The sequence below is a fragment of the Gastrolobium bilobum genome, unplaced genomic scaffold (genome assembly GCF_033153095.1).
Source record: "Gastrolobium bilobum isolate Gb01-03AN ecotype WA unplaced genomic scaffold, APGP_CSIRO_Gbil_v1 utg11974, whole genome shotgun sequence".
In the NCBI taxonomy this organism is placed as follows: domain Eukaryota; kingdom Viridiplantae; phylum Streptophyta; class Magnoliopsida; order Fabales; family Fabaceae; genus Gastrolobium; species Gastrolobium bilobum.
In genome coordinates, this window is record NW_026897182.1 from 123,655 (window position 1) to 142,108 (window position 18,454).

The 18,454-nt window shown below is 36.3% G+C and overlaps 2 protein-coding genes across 2 annotated transcripts; one reads left to right on the forward strand and one right to left on the reverse strand.

Moving 5' to 3' along the window:
- Positions 1-2,557: 2,557 nt before the first annotated feature.
- On the reverse strand, positions 2,558-13,882 carry LOC133304731 (probable pre-mRNA-splicing factor ATP-dependent RNA helicase DEAH4). Its single transcript, XM_061504780.1, has 16 exons — positions 13,669-13,882; positions 13,351-13,443; positions 13,134-13,238; positions 12,833-13,050; positions 11,866-11,918; positions 11,624-11,740; positions 10,987-11,078; positions 10,190-10,276; positions 9,684-9,898; positions 9,266-9,358; positions 8,873-8,996; positions 5,994-6,138; positions 5,545-5,614; positions 4,005-4,165; positions 3,513-3,688; positions 2,558-3,390 (listed from the first exon to the last, which is right to left on the reverse strand). The coding sequence occupies exons 1-16, from the start codon at positions 13,866-13,868 to the stop codon at positions 3,240-3,242; spliced, it is 2,100 nt and encodes a 699-aa protein (XP_061360764.1). The 5' UTR covers positions 13,869-13,882; the 3' UTR covers positions 2,558-3,239.
- Positions 13,883-15,020: 1,138 nt separating this feature from the next.
- On the forward strand, positions 15,021-16,838 carry LOC133304748 (uncharacterized). The gene is made up of 2 exons (XM_061504806.1): positions 15,021-15,046; positions 15,911-16,838. The coding sequence occupies exons 1-2, from the start codon at positions 15,021-15,023 to the stop codon at positions 16,836-16,838; spliced, it is 954 nt and encodes a 317-aa protein (XP_061360790.1).
- The last annotated feature ends 1,616 nt before the right edge of the window (positions 16,839-18,454 follow it).

Sequence of the window (18,454 nt, forward strand, 5' to 3'; positions counted from 1 at the left end):
TACAGTTGTACGATCTTCTGCACCTCCTCAGGTAGCATGGGATGAGGATGAAGAGGATGAAGACGAGGACTATGTGGACAGCGAAGAGGAGGGAGAACCTGAAAGTGCTATTCCAGAAGGTGATTCGTCAGACACTGATGTGGACGGTAATTTTGAGGCTGACATGAGCGCCGTAAGTCTCGGTACCCCAGCCTTGTCACCACTTCATGTCGACCCAGTCAGTAGTGGTAAGTTATTAAATTTGAATATTTGCTTTAGACAATTTATTATTTGTGGTAAGTTATTAAATTTGACATGATCTTTAGATGCAGGGTCTGAGGAGCCATTCTGGAATGAAAGCCAACATTATTCATTCATTAACTGGGCGCACCCTAATGACGAGTTGGAGATCCTATATGGCGATGATGACTTGCACGGAGGTTGGAAGTTAGGAGATCCGTTATTTGTGCAACAAGAATTTGGGTCCAAACCAGAATTGCAACATGCTGTGAAGATACATTGTATGAAGGGGCGCAGGACAGCCATAGTTGAAAAAAGCGACGAGTCAAGATTTGTTATGAAGTGTAAAAACCATGCTGACGGTTGTCCCTTGTGTCCATCTGGTTTCGCCACTTGCTCGTGCTCTGTCTATATCCTCTAAAGTCAGTAGTCAGATCATATAAGGATGCCATGACATGATCAAGTGTCCATCCACCCTCAGGAGGAGCTGGTGGTCGCCGACTGCGGGTGGGACGTGTCGGTCTGACATCAACCTCAACGCCATCATCATCGTCATCATCATCAAGGCCTACATCATAAACCATGAAAAACAAACTTCAATACCACATTAAAAATTAAACAACACAAAATTGCATAAACTCATAAAGACCAACACATCACCTGCAGGTGCATCCTCCATCTCAGCATCGTGGTGGAATGGGATCTCAGGTGGTTCTGGTGCCTTCTTCCACGTCCAGATACCCGCTCTGTTCGGTAGGATCCCACACTGCTTCAGGAGCCTCTCACCAAATATAGCATTCCAGCCTCTGGCGGTCTTCAAGGTCTCTGTTGCCATAGGCACTCCAAATCTATGCAGAATCTTCTGCACCAGAAATGCAAAAGGCAATTCAGCCTTCTTTGACTTGGCTGCCTTCCACATCAGTATGCATATGTAATGCCTCCAGTTCACCTGCTGACTGTGAAGGAGGGCCCACAGGATGACAAAGTCCCCTTCCAGCACCTTTGAGTGATTATGCGGGCGCTGGAAAATAATATGTGTCACCACATAATGAAGAATGCGAGCAGAAACTGACAAGTTGCTAACAGGATAATGAGCAAAATGACCGGGCTCAGCGTCTGCCCTCCTAGTCTCTGTAACAATGGTCTCCCGGTTATAATCACCAAATATATGATGGCTGTCTCCATCATATAGTGCTGCTCCGATGACACCATCAAAATCGAACCCCAGTAGCTCCGTCCAGATAGGAGCAGTCATGATGATATCAATCCCGCAGACACGGGAAGTCAGCTCGCCTTGCGAGTAGCCAAGGTTCTGGTAGAAGACTCTTACCATAACCTCCGAGTATGGGCACCGCATCTCCGCCAGGTGAAGTAAATGTGTCTGCTCAAGAAGCGGCACGATGTCAAAACGCTCTAGGTTGAAGAATGCCGAATCCAGTGATTTCGGTTCGCAGATCTTCCGGGTCATGAAAAACTTCATGAACTTCTCGTGTGAAGGAATGTCATCCTCAAACAAATATCCGAACGTCAAGTCCGGAGCCTGACTCGAAGCAGCCTGGGGCTGAGAGGATGACGACCCATCGTGACGACTCTTGGTTCTTCTCTCGGAATGGGTCACTGGCAGCTTTGAAACGCGTCGAGAGGTCATTGTGTCACACTATTAAACTGAAAAAATAACCAAAATCAGAAATTAGATACATGTTAGGGTTAGGGTTAGGGTTAGGGTTAGATTCAGGGTTAGGGTTAGGGTTAGACAAATTGATAAAATAATTCGGACAGAATCAAATGATATAAACGAAAATACAATGAATCAGAACAGAAATCATAACATAATTGAAAAAACTGAAAAAAAAATTCACCTTTGATCGATTTCAATCGGTAGAAGGCAGAGAGGTTGCAAGGTCCGCGAATGATGATCACAAACAAGACGAATTAGTGCAAGATTCTGCCTGAAATCGCTCAAGATGACACTCCTCCAGCAGCTCTACTCGGGTACCCCTTTTGTGGGTTTTCGAAATGGGGCTGCTGGGGTATTTTAAAACCCTACCGTCGATGTTTACCCGGGTACACTGCTCCGTACCCGGGTAAATAATTCAAACATTTTCCCAGATTCAAGAACTCTACCCGGGTACACCCCTACATACTCGGGTAGATAAAAAGTTTCAAAATTTACCCGGGTAGGTAATGGTGTACCCGGGTAGGCTTCGCGGTCAACGGTCAAACAGGGGCAGATTGGTGTTATGTTTGTTGGGAAGGGTAAATTTTCGAAATAGTTTTGAATGAGGGGCAATTTGGTAATTAATTATTAATTAAGGGGCATAAGGGTCAAAAAGCCCAATCAGCTTAGTCCCAGAAATCTTGAATTGATCATCAGATTGAGAACCAACATCATACTGGAGAAAGATTTGATCTTGTTTCATCCACAACTATGGTCATGTTTAATGAGTTTAACTTTAAATACAATCTCGGCTAGGTAATTATCTCAATCTAAACAGCCTCAATATCAAACATAGATTTAATTAACTTTTAGGCAAAAGAGTCACTCAAAGTTAATTACCTCACTGATGTTTGTAACCACACTTGCATTTCGAAATCCCTTACAAGTCACAATTGTTTAATTAACATTTACTTTGTCAAGGGGACTTGCTGATTGTTCTCTCCTTTTTCCTTCCTTTTCCATTGTCTTCTTTCTCCACTCCGGCCACATTTCAATAACCAAGGGCTTATGCAAAAGTATATATACATTCAGCCACTCAAGTCTCAACCAACTAATCAGAACAGTACGAGACCCAATCTCAGGTGATCTGTGCTAAATCTTCCTATTTTTGCTAGAGATAATTGCATTAGAATGAAGCCGAGAAAACAACATCAGAGCACAAAGTTGGAGTTGTGTCAACGAGGAAAACTCAGTGGAGTCAGCTCATCGTGACTCTCGATCCTTTCAGCTAACCTTACCAACTAATCTGCCCCTCCAACAACTCGACAAGCCAATAACGCAATCTCCACAGTTGTATGTGTGCTCATTTATTGGCTTTACGAGCAAGAAATCGTTCTCTAGCAGCTTGGATTCTACTTTCGCGGTCATCAGCAGCACCAGCAACCTCAACATCATTCTTGGGCAAATCTGGAAAATTTCTCTCAGTTTTCTCCTCAACTTGATCAACGCCACCACTGCTTCAGACAAAGGAATTAGAGCCAGCAATTATCGGAGGCCCCCCCAAAATATAACAATAAAAATCTTGCACGACATTAAATCACACTTTTTCAAAAGGTTCCAATGCCAAGAGAGTTACCTTAATTTGTACACATCTAGTGTCTTGAGCTTGTTCATAATGGGTATAACCCATCTCATCTCAACAGAACACACATTTCTCATGTACGGGCGTGGAGTTGCAATTAGCTCATGGTACACAACATAGTCTGGGAATTTCCCCAATTCATCAGCACTCAGCACAGATGACGGATGCACCTAGTACAGAACATTCAGGGAATTCAGGTATCTACAAACTAACATTTAGTTGAAATTGACAAATACTAGGCTACTATTTCTGAACTTCCACAATCTCGCAGCTTATAGCCTTCATCTTTCAGTGATACTACCACTTTCTTTTTTATTTGGGGACACATGTTTCAAAGTTCTGCCACCCTTAGATATGGACTTGAGTAAAGCGTAAGGATTTAAGGGAAGTCATTTAAAGGGTATTAACACAATGAAAGAGAAGTGCTGCTAAAAGTAATGGTGACATGCAATAGTAAGTGACTGTAAACTTTTTTATTATTATTACCTGGACTACTTGGGCTTGGAAACCCAGAGTTCGATAACCATTATGATGCATCTTTCTTTCAGCAAGCTGATTCGCAAAGCCCGCACATAAAGCTTTCCTCAAGTTTCGATAACCCATCTGAAACTCTTCCCCTTTCCCATTTGCCCCTACATCCAGCGGTCCTATTGCCAGGTTGAAAAAATATATGTAAAGGGGAGAGGAATGAACCTAGATAACATGATAGCTAGCTGGAGGATTCATAATTTGAATGAAAAAAAAAAATTAGGAAAAGAGAGAGTAATTATTTTTCCCAAGATTAAGTTCTACTTTTTATTCCTTTTTTTTTTTGGATACTATTTGATCTAATTTCATCAGAAGATAAACTCTTGCAACTGCCTGCTATCATTAAAATGATAGTGGAAATCAATAGTTTTCCTAAAGCTTAAGTCAAAAAGAATGGTGATACTGGAAACTGCTAACTATGCAACCATTTGTTTCCATGTAAGAACTTATTTGCATTATTGTAAAATTGCTATCCATTTTTATTCCTTTAGGTATGCACAATGTTGTAAATTGTAACTCAATATTACTATAAAATTATTTGACCACGAGAGCTTTCAATTACAGTACAAATCTGTGACAAAGAAGAAATAAGAGATTTCTTCCCACGGGGAAGATGCTTTTATTGTCACACCACATAAGTGAGTTGTCTGATAATGTTAGTGGTAGTGCATATTTGGATGGCAGTGCAAATATTATTATGCACTCTAACTATTAGGTTTGCAGCTGAAAATGAATTCTACACTGTAATGGCATGCTTAGTAAGTCTCCCCCAAGATTCTGACCCCAAAATGACGTTGGGGCAACTAAATTGACCATCATAATTGTGAGGAACCCGATGGAAATGGAGATAAGAAAAGGATGATTCTATTGATTGACTGAAATTGAACAGAACAGGGAGGGTTCCCCCTTCACAAAGGGGTTTCCCCTTTAACAACTGAGCACTTGATCGGTTCCCTCAAAATACAATTCCTAAATGACCCCCAACCCTTACTTTCCCCTATTTATTCATCTAACCAGTCCCCTCTAACTAACTGTCTAAACTAACTTTATCTTCCTTTTATTCTTCCAAGCAAATACCCTTCTGTCCTACCAATAACTCCCAAAAAACATAATTCTAATAATATTTAATATACTTATCCAAACAAGACCCATTCTTAAAAATTACTTTCGCTGAATATTATCAAACATAAAACTCCATCTCATAAAGTAACAATTTTCAAAATTAATTCTATACAAATTACCCAAACAAGCTTGTGTCAACAGAAGAAGAAAGAAGGGGAAGCAGACAGAAAAGAGCAATTAAAATATGCCCTATTTTAATTTCACCGTCAACTATAATTCCACACTTCTAATTTTTTTTTAAAAAATAAAGAACAAAAGGATTAACAGGCATACAAAACCAAGACGCTAGTTCATTTTGCTAGTAACATTACCACTGCATCTGAAAGCACATCATTCACTTCATAAATGTAATTATTCAAGAATATGGAATACAAACCCTTCGCTATTTTCTGCATTATCTGAGATAACTGCTTACGGACATCTCTGACAAACAACATCCCTCGCACCTTCAATCAGTTGATTCCAGAATCACATATATTGCGCATTAAACAAACACAAATAAATAAGTAAATCCATTGTACATATCACTTCATATTTTAGTATGGCTCTCCTATGAAGACTAGAAATTTCAATAACTGTTAGTGAAATAAAAATGCAAGCATGCATTCTCATCAAGAAATAACAGAGTAGGCCTTTCTCAATGACCCATAAGATTTTTCTTTAAAGGATACAATTATCTGAATTGAATGTGTGATGTGAAAACAATACTCAAGTACTCCAAAGGATAAGTCTAGCCTTCTAACTAAATATATTAACAGACTTCATTGCAAAAGCTCAGTCCCAAATTTATGACATTTCTGGCATTACTAGAATACATAAAGGTACCTGCAAGCCCTTGTCTTTGCACCAATTAATGTCATAATCAGTTTGATCCCAACATTCATATATCTGCAGCAATTGAATGTGATCACCCAAGCCAGAACCATCAGGAAGGTTAGATATTGGGTGTTTCCTCTTCTTCTCAGTCTTGCTGCACATTGAAGGATTGTTGTAACAGCTTAGTTACTCAGTCCTTGGCAATAATTAAATGTATAAACCTCTGGAAACCAAAAGATATATGTCATGGTATATTCCAGGTTCTTTTGTTTTGTTTGGTTAATTGATAGTTGCTATATTTGCAGGTATGGAAATTGCAAAACATTTCATAATAATGGAGTTAATAAAAATTCAATTGTGTGTGTAACTGTTTACAGGCAATGCTAACCTCCTTCACCTTCGTACGAAGGTTAGCATCCATACTTTTAATAGGACCAAGTAATCATTCTCTTTCATGTTAAGAGTAGACAAGACTTGTGGGTATTTAAGTCATTTCAAACAAAATCAATTTGTATTAATTTTTTATTTATTCCTTACTCGATTCTTCCATGTTCATAGAATCTCCAATTAGCCATTTCTTTCTCCTGATAAGAGATTCTCCCTCCATATGTAAAGAACCCACTATACCTAAGTCTACTGATCTTCCTTGTTTCCTTCCCAATAACTCCCCATGTTTCCAAAGGCCAAGGTAATACAGTAGCATCATTTGGTTTCCCAGGCTTATCTTCATCCATACCAAGACCAATAGACTCCCCCTGAAGAGAAGTCGGGGAAAAAAAGGATTGTGTTTCATAAAAGGTAACATCCATGGAAACAAAAACCTTACGGAGAGAAGGTGAGTAACACTTATAACCTTTTTGATTTGGGGAATATCCTACTAAGACACATCGAATAGATTTAGGGTCAAGTTTGGACCTCTGATGTGGAGGAATATGCACAAAAACCACACAGCCAAATATTTTGGGAGGAAGAGAAGAAAGAGCACTGAAAGAGGGAAAAGATTTAGTAAGACGGGATAAAGGAGAATGAAAATTTAGTACTCGAGAAGGCATCCGATTAATGAGATAACAGGCTATCAAGACGGCTTCCCCCCACAGATATTTAGGGACATGCATCGTGAATAAAAGAGCTCGAGCAACTTTAATTAGATGTCTATTTTTCCTTTCAGCGACCCCATTTTGTTGAGGGGTGTTAGGACAAGAACTTTGATGAATAATTCCATGCTGGTTTAGGTAATCTCAAAGAACTGAATTAAAATATTCAGTACTATTGTCTGTTCGCAGAATTTTGATAGAGGTCTGAAATTGAGTTTGAATCATAGCATGAAAGTTTTTAAAAGTGGATGCTGCCTCAGACTTATCTTTTAAGAGATATACCCAACATACCCTAAAATAATCATCAATGAAAGTAATAAACCAACGAACACCCGAGACATTTTTTTCACGAGCAGGTCCCCAAATATCACTATGAATCAATGTAAAGGGAGAAGATTCATGATATTTCTTAGGAGAATAAGTGACACGAGAGTGCTCTGCAAGCTGACAAATATCACAAAGAAGGGAACTTGGCTTTTTATTGATAAATAAGTTCGGGAATAACTTCTGGAGATAAACAAAATTTGGGTGTCCCAACCTACGATGCCACAACAAAACATCATTACAGTCATCTAATAAACATAAAGAGTGGTTCGAAAAAATCCTCTTTTCACAATGAACCTCTGTAAAATAGTAGAGCCCTTCTTCCTCTCTAGCACCGCCAATCATCATCCCTGTGTCCTGTTCTTGAAAGCTACAAGCATTTGCAGAGAACTTAGCAACACAATGCAACTCAGCAGTAAGTTTGCTAATAGAGATGAGATTACAAGTAAGAGAGGGAACATGAAGTACTGAGTTCAAAATAATATGCTCAGAAAGTTTAATGGATCCCTTTCCCGCAATAGTGGAGAAATTCCCATCAGCTGTTCTTACTCGTGACGGGTGATAGTAAGGGGTATAGAGAAAAATAAGGTTGCATTACCTGTCATGTGATCAGAGGCCCCTGAATCAAGGATCCAACGATTACTACGTTCAACATGGAATGCCATACCTTTTTGAGCAACATGACTAGTTGCCTCAGCAGGTTGAGACATCAATTTCTAAAAAGACGAATTTTCAAAATTTTCAGCGTCCATGGCTTTCTAACAACAGGTACCCAGAAAAAAGTTCCTCCAAATACGATTTTGACCCTCGAAACAGGAAGAGGGTTGCTCGCCAAAATCAATGAATGAGAGCAATCTTGGCTAGAGTGAAACAGTGACTGCTACAGTAATGAACAGTACTGCTACGGGTCTTATGTGGGCTGGCTCGGAATTTTGTTCTGAACCTAATGGTGGCCTTGGTTTCGTGGTTGGAGGTGTCTAGGTAAGGATTCTGGCTTGGGCAGTGGCTAAAACGAAAAAAAAAAAAAAAAGGAATAGGAAAATGACTTAAAAATAAATCAGAACAGGGAAGAGACTGGAATATAACCAGCTCTTGATACCATGTAAAGAACCTTGGGATACACACCCCAAAAGCTAGCTCAAAGGGTGGGAGTGTCCAAGGCCTTATAAAGGCCACATTAGTTGCCCACACAATCAATGTGGGACTATATATCTCAACACCATAAAATCGCAAGGAATGACCAACATGGCTGAGGCTTTTCAACGAGTGTCAATTTATCTAGCATGCTTAACTTTACGGTATTCAGAAAGTATGACTATTATTCTATCAGCCATGAAAGATAAAACGCCTCAATAATCACAAGTTTTGTGCGCTATTTTAAAAAGAGAGTAGATTTTTCAGTCTAGTTGAAAATATGGAGGATGCTAAACTCCTCCTACTCTCTATATATATATAAACAGATGACTCAACCTCTGTCCCGGCAGCAATGTAGTTTCAGCTGATAACATTGCAGCAACAGTCAAAGCCTCAGGTATGCAACCATAATTGTTTGCCTCCATTAAGGTTCTTGATAGGGATGGTTCCAATGGAAGCTCTGCATAGAATCAAGAAACAACTCAGGGAACCTAGAGAAATACTCATTTTTAAACATCTGAATAGGAAAATTAATGGGTTATGTTCAACACTGAGCACAACATCCATTGGCAAAAACACACTTCTACGAAAATAATAATGATTAGAAAAAAGGTATATTAGTGAAGGCCCATACTATGATCAAGAAGATAACAATAATGCGTAATGCGAGATTTCTCCATACAGATATCTAAAATTCAATACTAAAATGTAAATAAAGAAAACAAGTACCAGCCATTTTTCTTCCAATACTTGTAATTGCACCATTTTCATCAATAGCATCAATTAGATATAACTGCTTCAACGCATCTTGTAAGGACTCAGCTGCAAAAAACCCAGTTATTCAATCACAAATTATAGTTAAGCAAACCCATTAAATTATTTCTACCAAAAAAAAAAACCCATTAAATTACTAGTCAAGGATCAACAATATTAAAAACTAACAGAAACTAATCACATACACCAATACAAGTAGGGAACCCCACCCCACCCCCCCCCAAAAAAAAAAAGTGGGGTGAAGAAAGAAAGCCAAAGAATTTAAATTTCTGAGATAACAAAAAAAAGAGATTTCCCAGGATCAATGAGAATCAAGTTTAGTCCATCAATATCACAAGTAGCAAAATTATTAAAATTATGAATAACATCATACGTGAAGGAGGATCAAGAAAGTCAAATTTGAGAATGTCAATATCTGGGAGGTCCAATGACTTTAAGTAAAGAACACTGCCAGCTAGAGAAGATCTCTGAATTTCAGGAACTGTAACATCCAAGAAATCATCATGGTAAAGTTGGGAAGGATATAGACGGTAGCATTTCCCTGGACGTGTTCGTCCAGCTCGACCTGCACGCTGATTAGCTTGCACTCTGCAATGTCAGGAATCATTTTAAATCATCTTATAGCTTCTGAATTGGTTTTTTCAAAAAATTTAAAACAATCCTGAAAATTATTAATGCAACAAGAAACCTTTTAACTAATATATAAAATTACTTTTTTGTTAATAGTAATAAAAAATGATTCAAGATGAATTTAATAAGTATGAACCACTAGACTGAGGGAAAAATAAAACTTCATATATGATTTGCTTAGCATGTAAAAAAGCATCACATCAGTATATATGCTTCAAACCATGAGATATTAAATTATTAATTGCTTACTTGCTAATTTGAACAACATCAAGGGAATACATGCCACTAGATGGATTGTACTGCCTTTGCTTTACATACCCAGAATCAATAACATACCTAAAATTCATAAAATTAAAAACAATTTCAGAAACTGAGTAGACAAAATAATGGGCTTGACCTAAAGGAGAAAATATAAAAATGCAACAAAAACAAAAATACGTATACACTCCAAATCACAATGGACAAATTCAAATGACGAGAATGATAAGTTTGTCGTCTCAATAGTCACATCCCAAAATGTCTTACAAGTCAACGTCATTAATTTTTTCTCTTTATTCTTTACATAAATTTGCATAATGCATTGGAAAACTGAATAGTTACATATCTCAAAAAATATGCAATCTCAAGAATAAGTTAAAGTAACCACACATCCTGTTGCTTGTAATTTTTTAAATTATGTCAAAAGAAATAGAATGCATCGTTAGCTATAATATACATTGAGCACTTGTATTCTTCAATTGCCAAAAATATTCTCATCCCCTTCAGGGTGCAACATTAAGCAATATTCATACTGCTTTTACAGAAATAGTTTAAGCATGAACTGTCAGCATATATTCAAGAAATGGATTATGGTGTGTTTTGGTTTTCCAAACATTTTTCATCTCAATTCTGGCTAAGATGAAAATAAATAGGCTATAAACATAAGAAGCACTTGAATTATTAGTATAAGTAATAATAACAGCAACAACAATAATAATATACAATAATTTATCTTGTGAAGTTCAATTGTAAAATAATAATATTTAACCAAATATCAACGCCCGTACACTACACCATCAACAGTCAAAGAAGTTTCAGCAATATTTGTTGCAACGATAATTCGCCTGCAATTAGGAGGTGGAGGACTAAACACACGCACCTGTAAGATTATAAAAGACATACATGAGTTTCAGAAACACAAGAAAAAGGTATAATGACTTGGGGGGGGGGGGGGGGATCGAATACCTCAAACAACAACATTTGTATATTTATTGTTTACCCCAAATGAAAAGGCGAAATTATATGCTTTTAAGCATTAATAGCAAGCTAAGAAATATGATTTGACATATAGTTATGAAGCAAACAAGGTAAGTAACAAATCGAAAGAGGACAGAACAAAGACAAATCCAGTCAAGACAGTTTCACACTGAGTTATTTACAACAACATTCTACAAGTGCTAAATAGTAAAGTTTGCTACAGACAAAACTAAAAAGAAAACTAAGAATTATGTATAGGAATGAAATTATTATGCCTTTCCAAATATTCTCACAAATACTGTTTCTTCATATTTAAAGTTTCAGACATGCATCATAAAATCAGTTTATAGAAAATTGATTGTTTTTGGAACTTGGAGTGAGTAACTCATGGCAATGGTGAGCAGATTTCTTGATTAGGAATATTGTATAGAAACGAAAACTACTTGCCTGCAATTCAGGTGGCAAAGAACCATGTAGGGGAAGGACTATAGCATCCATGCAGGAACCTTCCTCGAGAGCCTGAACTTTATCTTCCAACTTAGATACCAACTTCTCTATGTCATCCTGTACGAAGATCATTGAAACTCGTTCAATCATTGCATCATATTAAAAACTAAGAGATTAAGATTTTAACTCTTAAGTAGAAGTTATAGGGTAAATACTAAATACCATATAACAAAAATGTTCACCTGTCCAGTCATGAATATTAAAATATCCCCTTCTGGTTCACGAACATGTATATCTGCAAAACCAATACCTCATCAATCACAGGAAAAAAAAATACGACTATAGGAAATAATACAGCAGAAGTGGAATGTATACTGGTCAAGTTGACACAACTTGACAACATTTGCTGACTTTCTACTTGAAAAGTTACCAGCCATTCAATCAGCAAAGGAGCAAAAGGAAGTAAACGTGATTTTTTATATCAACATTAACAGGTAGATTTCATAGTTATCAAGTGCGGATTGCGGCATGTCGCGGCCAACGCGAAAAACGCTATAGCGTTATAGCAGGTTGCGGTTGCGGAAATAGCGGAATAGATATATGACAGAAATAATGACAAAAGGAAACATTTTTTAAAGGCAGAGATAGCAGAAGTGACAGAGAGAGACGCGAATAGACTAAAAAACCCTTAAATTTTTTCTGTTACACATTTAAATTTAGGACAAAATTGACATTTTGCCTTATGACAGCAATATGGCCGCAAATGCGATCGCAATGGCCGCTATTGCGTTCTGGTGCGGCGCAACACGATTTCTTGCGGAGAGGCACCGCTATGCCCTTACGGCGCGGCTTGCGGCGCAATTAACTACTATGGTAGATTTCACAATTCAGATTTAAAATGCATCCCCCCCTTAGCAGCTTATTATGATTTTAACCATGATCATCTTTTTTTTAAGAGTCAAGACCAGTTTTCAGGAGAAGTTATATTAAATCTTAATAGATGGAAAATATACATGTAATATACAAGTTTTAATTAAAATGCAATGGGCAAGGCAAACATATAGCATTTTTACACAAATTCTGTCTAACTACATGATGCCTGCCAAGGAAAATTTATTTAAACAAACATACAGGCTAAATAATTATTACTGGTACTATTAAAACCATGTGTCTTGGCGTGAAAATGAGGTTAAAATTTAATATTCATACCAAGAGCTGTTTTAAGAGAAGATTCAAGATAGCTTGAGGGACGCTCCTTGCTATAAAGAATCTCAACTGGATACAATTTTCCTGGGATGGTCAATACAGGACAATCTGTAAAGAACTTAGATACTTTATCACCATCAAGAGTTGCCGACGTGATCAAAACTTTAAGATGGGAGGAACGAAGTTTAACCAAGCGTTTCATCAGCCCCATCAATATATCCCTGATAATAAAGACATCAATCACAAATAGCACAAACAACAACATCTGAATGCATAAACCTAACACTTGAGAATACTATCTTACGTGTTTAAACTCCGTTCATGAGCTTCATCCAATATGATTACAGAATACTCATTTAGCTCGGGATTAGCTAGACTTTCGCGGAGGAGGACCCCATCAGTAAGGTATCTAAACAAATCAATGACAATGACTACCTTACAATCAGAGACAAATTGAAAATAAAACCAAGTGACTCGAGTAATACAAAACTAAAACAAGAAAGCCACCAATGGACCATTACTTAATTCGCGTGTGGTGTGAAGTCCTATCCTCAAATCGAATGGCGTATCCCACTTCCTCTCCAAGATGAACACCAAGCTCATGTGCAACTCGTCTTTGGAAGTCAAAAACAACGTATTAGTGAGAACGAAAACACAAACACAGACACAGGGTAAAGAAAACATTAAGCAAGTCCTATACGATTCAATGTTCCACAAAATCTCAGGTAGGCGTAGGCATTGTTTTCTCACAGTTCAGCATGCTTCTGTATTAATTCGTTATCCAAAATCATGAGAAATCAGGAATGCCCTAGAGTTCAAATTGAACTGAGTAGCTCTACCTGGCGACGGTGACAGCGGCAACTCGACGGGGCTGAGTGACGGCGATTTTACCGGAATCGGAGTAACCGCGTCGGTGAAGCATCTGAGAGAGTTGAGTGCTCTTGCCGGAACCGGTCTCTCCGATGATTACCACAACGGGGTTTTGCTCAATGGTTTCAATGATCTTTTCTTCATATTGAACTATGGGAAGGGTCGCCATCCTCGCGCACAACCCCAATTCGAAAACGGGAATGGGTTAAGATTAGAACTTCTCTTAAACTATATGGAATTTGTATGCATTTTTTTTTTTTACCCCCAGATTAAATAAAATGTAGCAATTAGCAATTAACTAGCTTGCCGCCATTTTTAATTAAAATATTTTTAATTTAAGATAGTTTATCTTATAAATATGGGATAAGTTATATTAACAAAAATGTTGTTTACAAATTATATATAGGACAGGACACTTTTTTTTTGTTTGGAATGACGTATTATCCGTAATACATAATGTAATTTATAAGAATTTATAAATAAAAAATTTATAAACATAATTTTCTCCTATATATATAACTAATTTTTACTATCAGTATCAGGCACCTACACTAACCCTCCTCTTTGTGGGAAATTTATTCCCTGATCCGCCTCTCCTCTTTCTTCTTCCTCTCTCTCCTCTTTCCTCTCTGCTCTCTGCTCTCTCCACCCTATTTTCTTTGGAAGGACCATGAAGGTCGTCTAAATATTATTTCCTCTCTATGATCTAATTTGAAATAGGCCATAGATGCAATCACACATGGACGGAGTTAAAGATGTTGTTGATGTTGATATTAATTTTAAATTTAAAAAACTAATTATTCAAGTGATTGATTGTTCAAGTAATTAATTGCTCAGCAACTTTTTTATAATTTCTGGCCTTAGCTTATTTTACTATTACTTATCTGAAAGCTCAATTATTTTAAAATAATACTTTTAATTAAGGATTCATCTCTTGGTATTTTTAAAAAAAAAAATATTTTTTTAGTTAAAGTAGTCAACCCAACCCATGGAAATAAATATGCTATATTTTATCAATAATAAAAATTATTATTACTATTATTATTGTATTAGTCATCTTTTATAAATATGATTAAATTTTTTATATGTATATACAGACAAATCAAAGGCCTGGTCAATCTAACGGTCTCCCTTGATTCCTAGCTGCCAGGAGCAATTTTCTGTTACGGGGCAAGTTAAATTGTTCGATGCAGACCTTTTTTTTTCTTTTTATATCTTTAAGTTGTTGGCCTCATGAGCAAAACAATAGATCTATAAATTCTAAAGGGACAAGTTACCTGCAGATTAATTTACTCTTAGCATCTTCACCAATACCACGATTATGCCACCCACCATTTTCTTTTCCCAAGTGAGTTTGAAAATTTCCTTGATGCTTTTTTTTATCATTTTTTCATGTAATGTTGATTTTTATTTTTATTTTTATTTTTAAATCAGGAAACACGGTTTAATTGATTAACTGCATTACTATTGTTATTAGTTTGGAATTGTTATTTAAAATGTTACATTCCCATTGTTTTACATCAGATTTGTCAGACACCAAATAGGCCATATACGTTTTTCTTTCATGATTCGTCATGAACTGGTAGATTTGTTATAGAATACAACAACGCATATCAGATCTGCTATGTGATACGGATGAAAGGGCTTCATTGAAGTCTATCAGAAACAATTTCGTTATAAAATAGTGAAAACAACATTTCCATGATTACTTTGAAGTCTATGCATATATGACTCTAACCCTGGCATAAAAGTTTATCTGCCACATATATATATTCACCAGCAAATTTCTTTTTAAAAAAAAAAACGTCATTACACCAGTAGATTATGATAAAAATGTGTTTGTGACAGAGAAAGTATTTCTGTAGCGATGGCAGAAATACTTTTGCCATAATATAATGGGTTTAGTGTGTCATTTAAAAATATACAAGTTGTGTCCTTTTAGTGATTTACAGAGTATGACCGGTCGTACTCTGTGTAATTTTGAAAAGTTACTTTTTTTTCACTTTACACGTCAGCGATGTGACTAGGGAGAAAGAAAAAAAAAAAACTTTTCAGTTTTACACAAAGTACGACCGGTCGTACTTTGTGTAAAACACTTAAAATGATACAAGCTTGTCTCATTCAAAAGGATATTTCTTTTTTCCTAATATAATACTAATGATAAAAAAAAATTGTCTCTTTCATGTGTTAATTTTTTTTTATTATGATTTCTGAGAAGCCAAAGGATAGCGCAAGAATGAGTTCAAGGCATCGTCCATTACATGCATGTGGAGTCTCTATCTTTGCAATTGCTGACATTGCATTTGGAAAAACACAAGATATGAATGGACCAATAGGTTCAACTTTGAGAAGGGTAGCAAAGTTAGCCAAATTCTTCACCCCCCTCATCTACGCCATACAATACCAATGGCTAGCCATTCTCTCTTTCATTGATGATCGCATTCTAGCAGTTGAAAACATGACCGAGAAATTGTTTCCACCTTCAACATATGTGTTTGACAAAGTTGATGAAATTGTGCTAATGATACTGTCCCTGCCTGAAAATTTTGATGGTGTAGTGAACGAGTTTCCTACAATAATCCACAAAGTCCCATTCTTAGAATGGGCTCTGACCCATGTCATCATCTCCAGTTTGAATAGTTTGGTTTCTATGTTAAACAATTGGGGGCATGAAAATTCAAGGATAAATGAGAAAACAATAGGTGTTGATAGCAATTGCAATGAACAGCTAGAAGGGTACCTACAAATGGATTCTTCAGATGTTATTAACAGTAGTGTGGATATGGAAAGCTTTCCTCCTATATCAGACGCTGAGATTAAAGAGGTTCATGACATGGCAGTGTCGAGTCACATGAAAGGGACATATAAGGAAGCATTAGAGGCTGTGCCGAGTAACATAAAAGGGTCATACAAGGAAGCATTAGAGAAAGGGAAGGAAGAGAAGATGGAGAAAGAGTGGAAGAGTAGTGAGGAAAAGATTGATATGGATGAAGGAAGTGAGAAGAATGATAGAAATAATAAAGAAGGAGAGTACGAAAGTATTATGACAAACCAAGTTGGAACGAACGAAAGCATCAAAAATGATTCTCTTTTGGAATTGTTCGAGTCTGCATGGCTCATGAAACCTGGCCGTTACTAGAACCAAGAGGCACACAGAATATAATTAACTTGAATGTCTGTGTCCCTTTTTTGTTATTGTTTTCTTTTGCAGTTTGTTCTTCAATTATTACCTGAAATCTTGAAAGGAACTTGTTAATTAATTGAGTCCCTTTTTTTTATGCAACAAAGCAATCAAATCTAGCTCTTTCTATTTGCCAGCTTCATATTTTTTTCTTCTTTCTGTATAGTCCATTTGCCTCTAAGTGTTACTAAAATCGGATCGGCCTGGACGGTCTAACCGATTCTCCTGAAAACCGGCCCATCAACCAGTATGATTTTAGCAATGGATCGGATATGTCATTGATCCGGTATCAACTCGATGACCTGGTGGTGAACCGATGTTCAACCGGTATCCCTTTTTTGCTTTGCTCAAACTGGTTTTGGAAAAAATATTTCCTATATTGCCGCCGCTGAGGTTCGATCTTGTGTCTAGTGGGCGACGTTCGCTTGTTGGTTAATATGCACCGTTTAGTATAATTATCATAATATTTAATAGAAATGTTTCAAAAGCTGCATCTAATGGGATCGAACCCTTGTTAGGAAGATATAAATCATAGTATCTATCACTTGATTACATTTGGTTCTTAGTTCACTTGTACCATTTAAAATATTTATTATATAATTAAGTATAAAATATTATTTTATATACATATTCAAATCATACAGTTGAACCAGTGACCCACTGACGTGATACATTGACCAAATCAAAGACCGGTCCGGATTTAATAATATACTACAAATTGGATTTAATAATATACCCTCTGACTACAAATTGTAGTTGTATCATTCCCCAGTCTATGTATAAATAATTCAAATTGAGCATTATTACTTCACCGTTTTCGCTGCGTCAGCAATGCTGCACAACATGGTGCGACAATACTATACCTGTTCAGAAATCAGAAATCAGAAATATGAAATTTATGTACATACACAGAGTGTTGAGAAATATAACTCCTTCCTTATCAATTACTTAAGGATTAAAGAAAAGTTTTTTTTTTTTTTTTTTTTTTATAACAAAAGATTGTGTTTAGGGGTGAAGTCTTTAAATTCAAATTTATGACTCATTACAAGTTGCGTTATCATGAAGAAGTCTTAAATTAAATAAATAGTTATTTCCTCATACAGATTGTTTTATTTTCACCCTTTCCTTTTGCCGACATCAACATCAATAGTTGATATAGGATGCACTGGCGTAGCCACATCCAAATTGCCTTCGTACCTGTTTGTTTTTTATTATTATTATTATATATATTATATAATTAATTATGATTAACTAAGGTAAAAAATTATAATTTGACACCACCTAAATAGAAAATCAAATACTCAATACAAAATAACAACAAATCATTTAACTGCAAACAAATAATAAGAAACATGTATAGTATGGTTATTTTTGTGTTTTACCTTTTTTTTATTTTTTATCTTGTATTTTTCTTTCTGATTTATTCTAATCAGTTATGTTAGTTATTCTTACTCCTATTATTTAAAAAAAGAAAGACTTTTAAACTTAATTACAAAAATAATTAGTTGACCTATTTTAATATTTGGGCTCAACTAAACCAAATAAATCCATTTAAAAGTAGGAAAAAGGGTTTA

Bases quoted from the DNA above. Each gene is read 5' to 3' on its own strand.
- LOC133304731 (XM_061504780.1), bottom strand. From the start codon at position 13,868: ATGGCGACCCTTCCCATAGTTCAATATGAAGAAAAGATCATTGAAACC. The intron at 8,997-9,265 runs GTACTTGTTTTC...GATTCTATGCAG, and splicing joins TATTGGAAGAAAAATGGCTG to AGCTTCCATTGGAACCATCC. The intron at 4,166-5,544 runs GTTTGTATTCCA...ACCTGGCAATAG, and splicing joins AATGCAGAAAATAGCGAAGG to GACCGCTGGATGTAGGGGCA.
- LOC133304748 (XM_061504806.1), top strand. From the start codon at position 15,021: ATGCCACCCACCATTTTCTTTTCCCA. The intron at 15,047-15,910 runs AGTGAGTTTGAA...TATTATGATTTC, and splicing joins CCCACCATTTTCTTTTCCCA to TGAGAAGCCAAAGGATAGCG.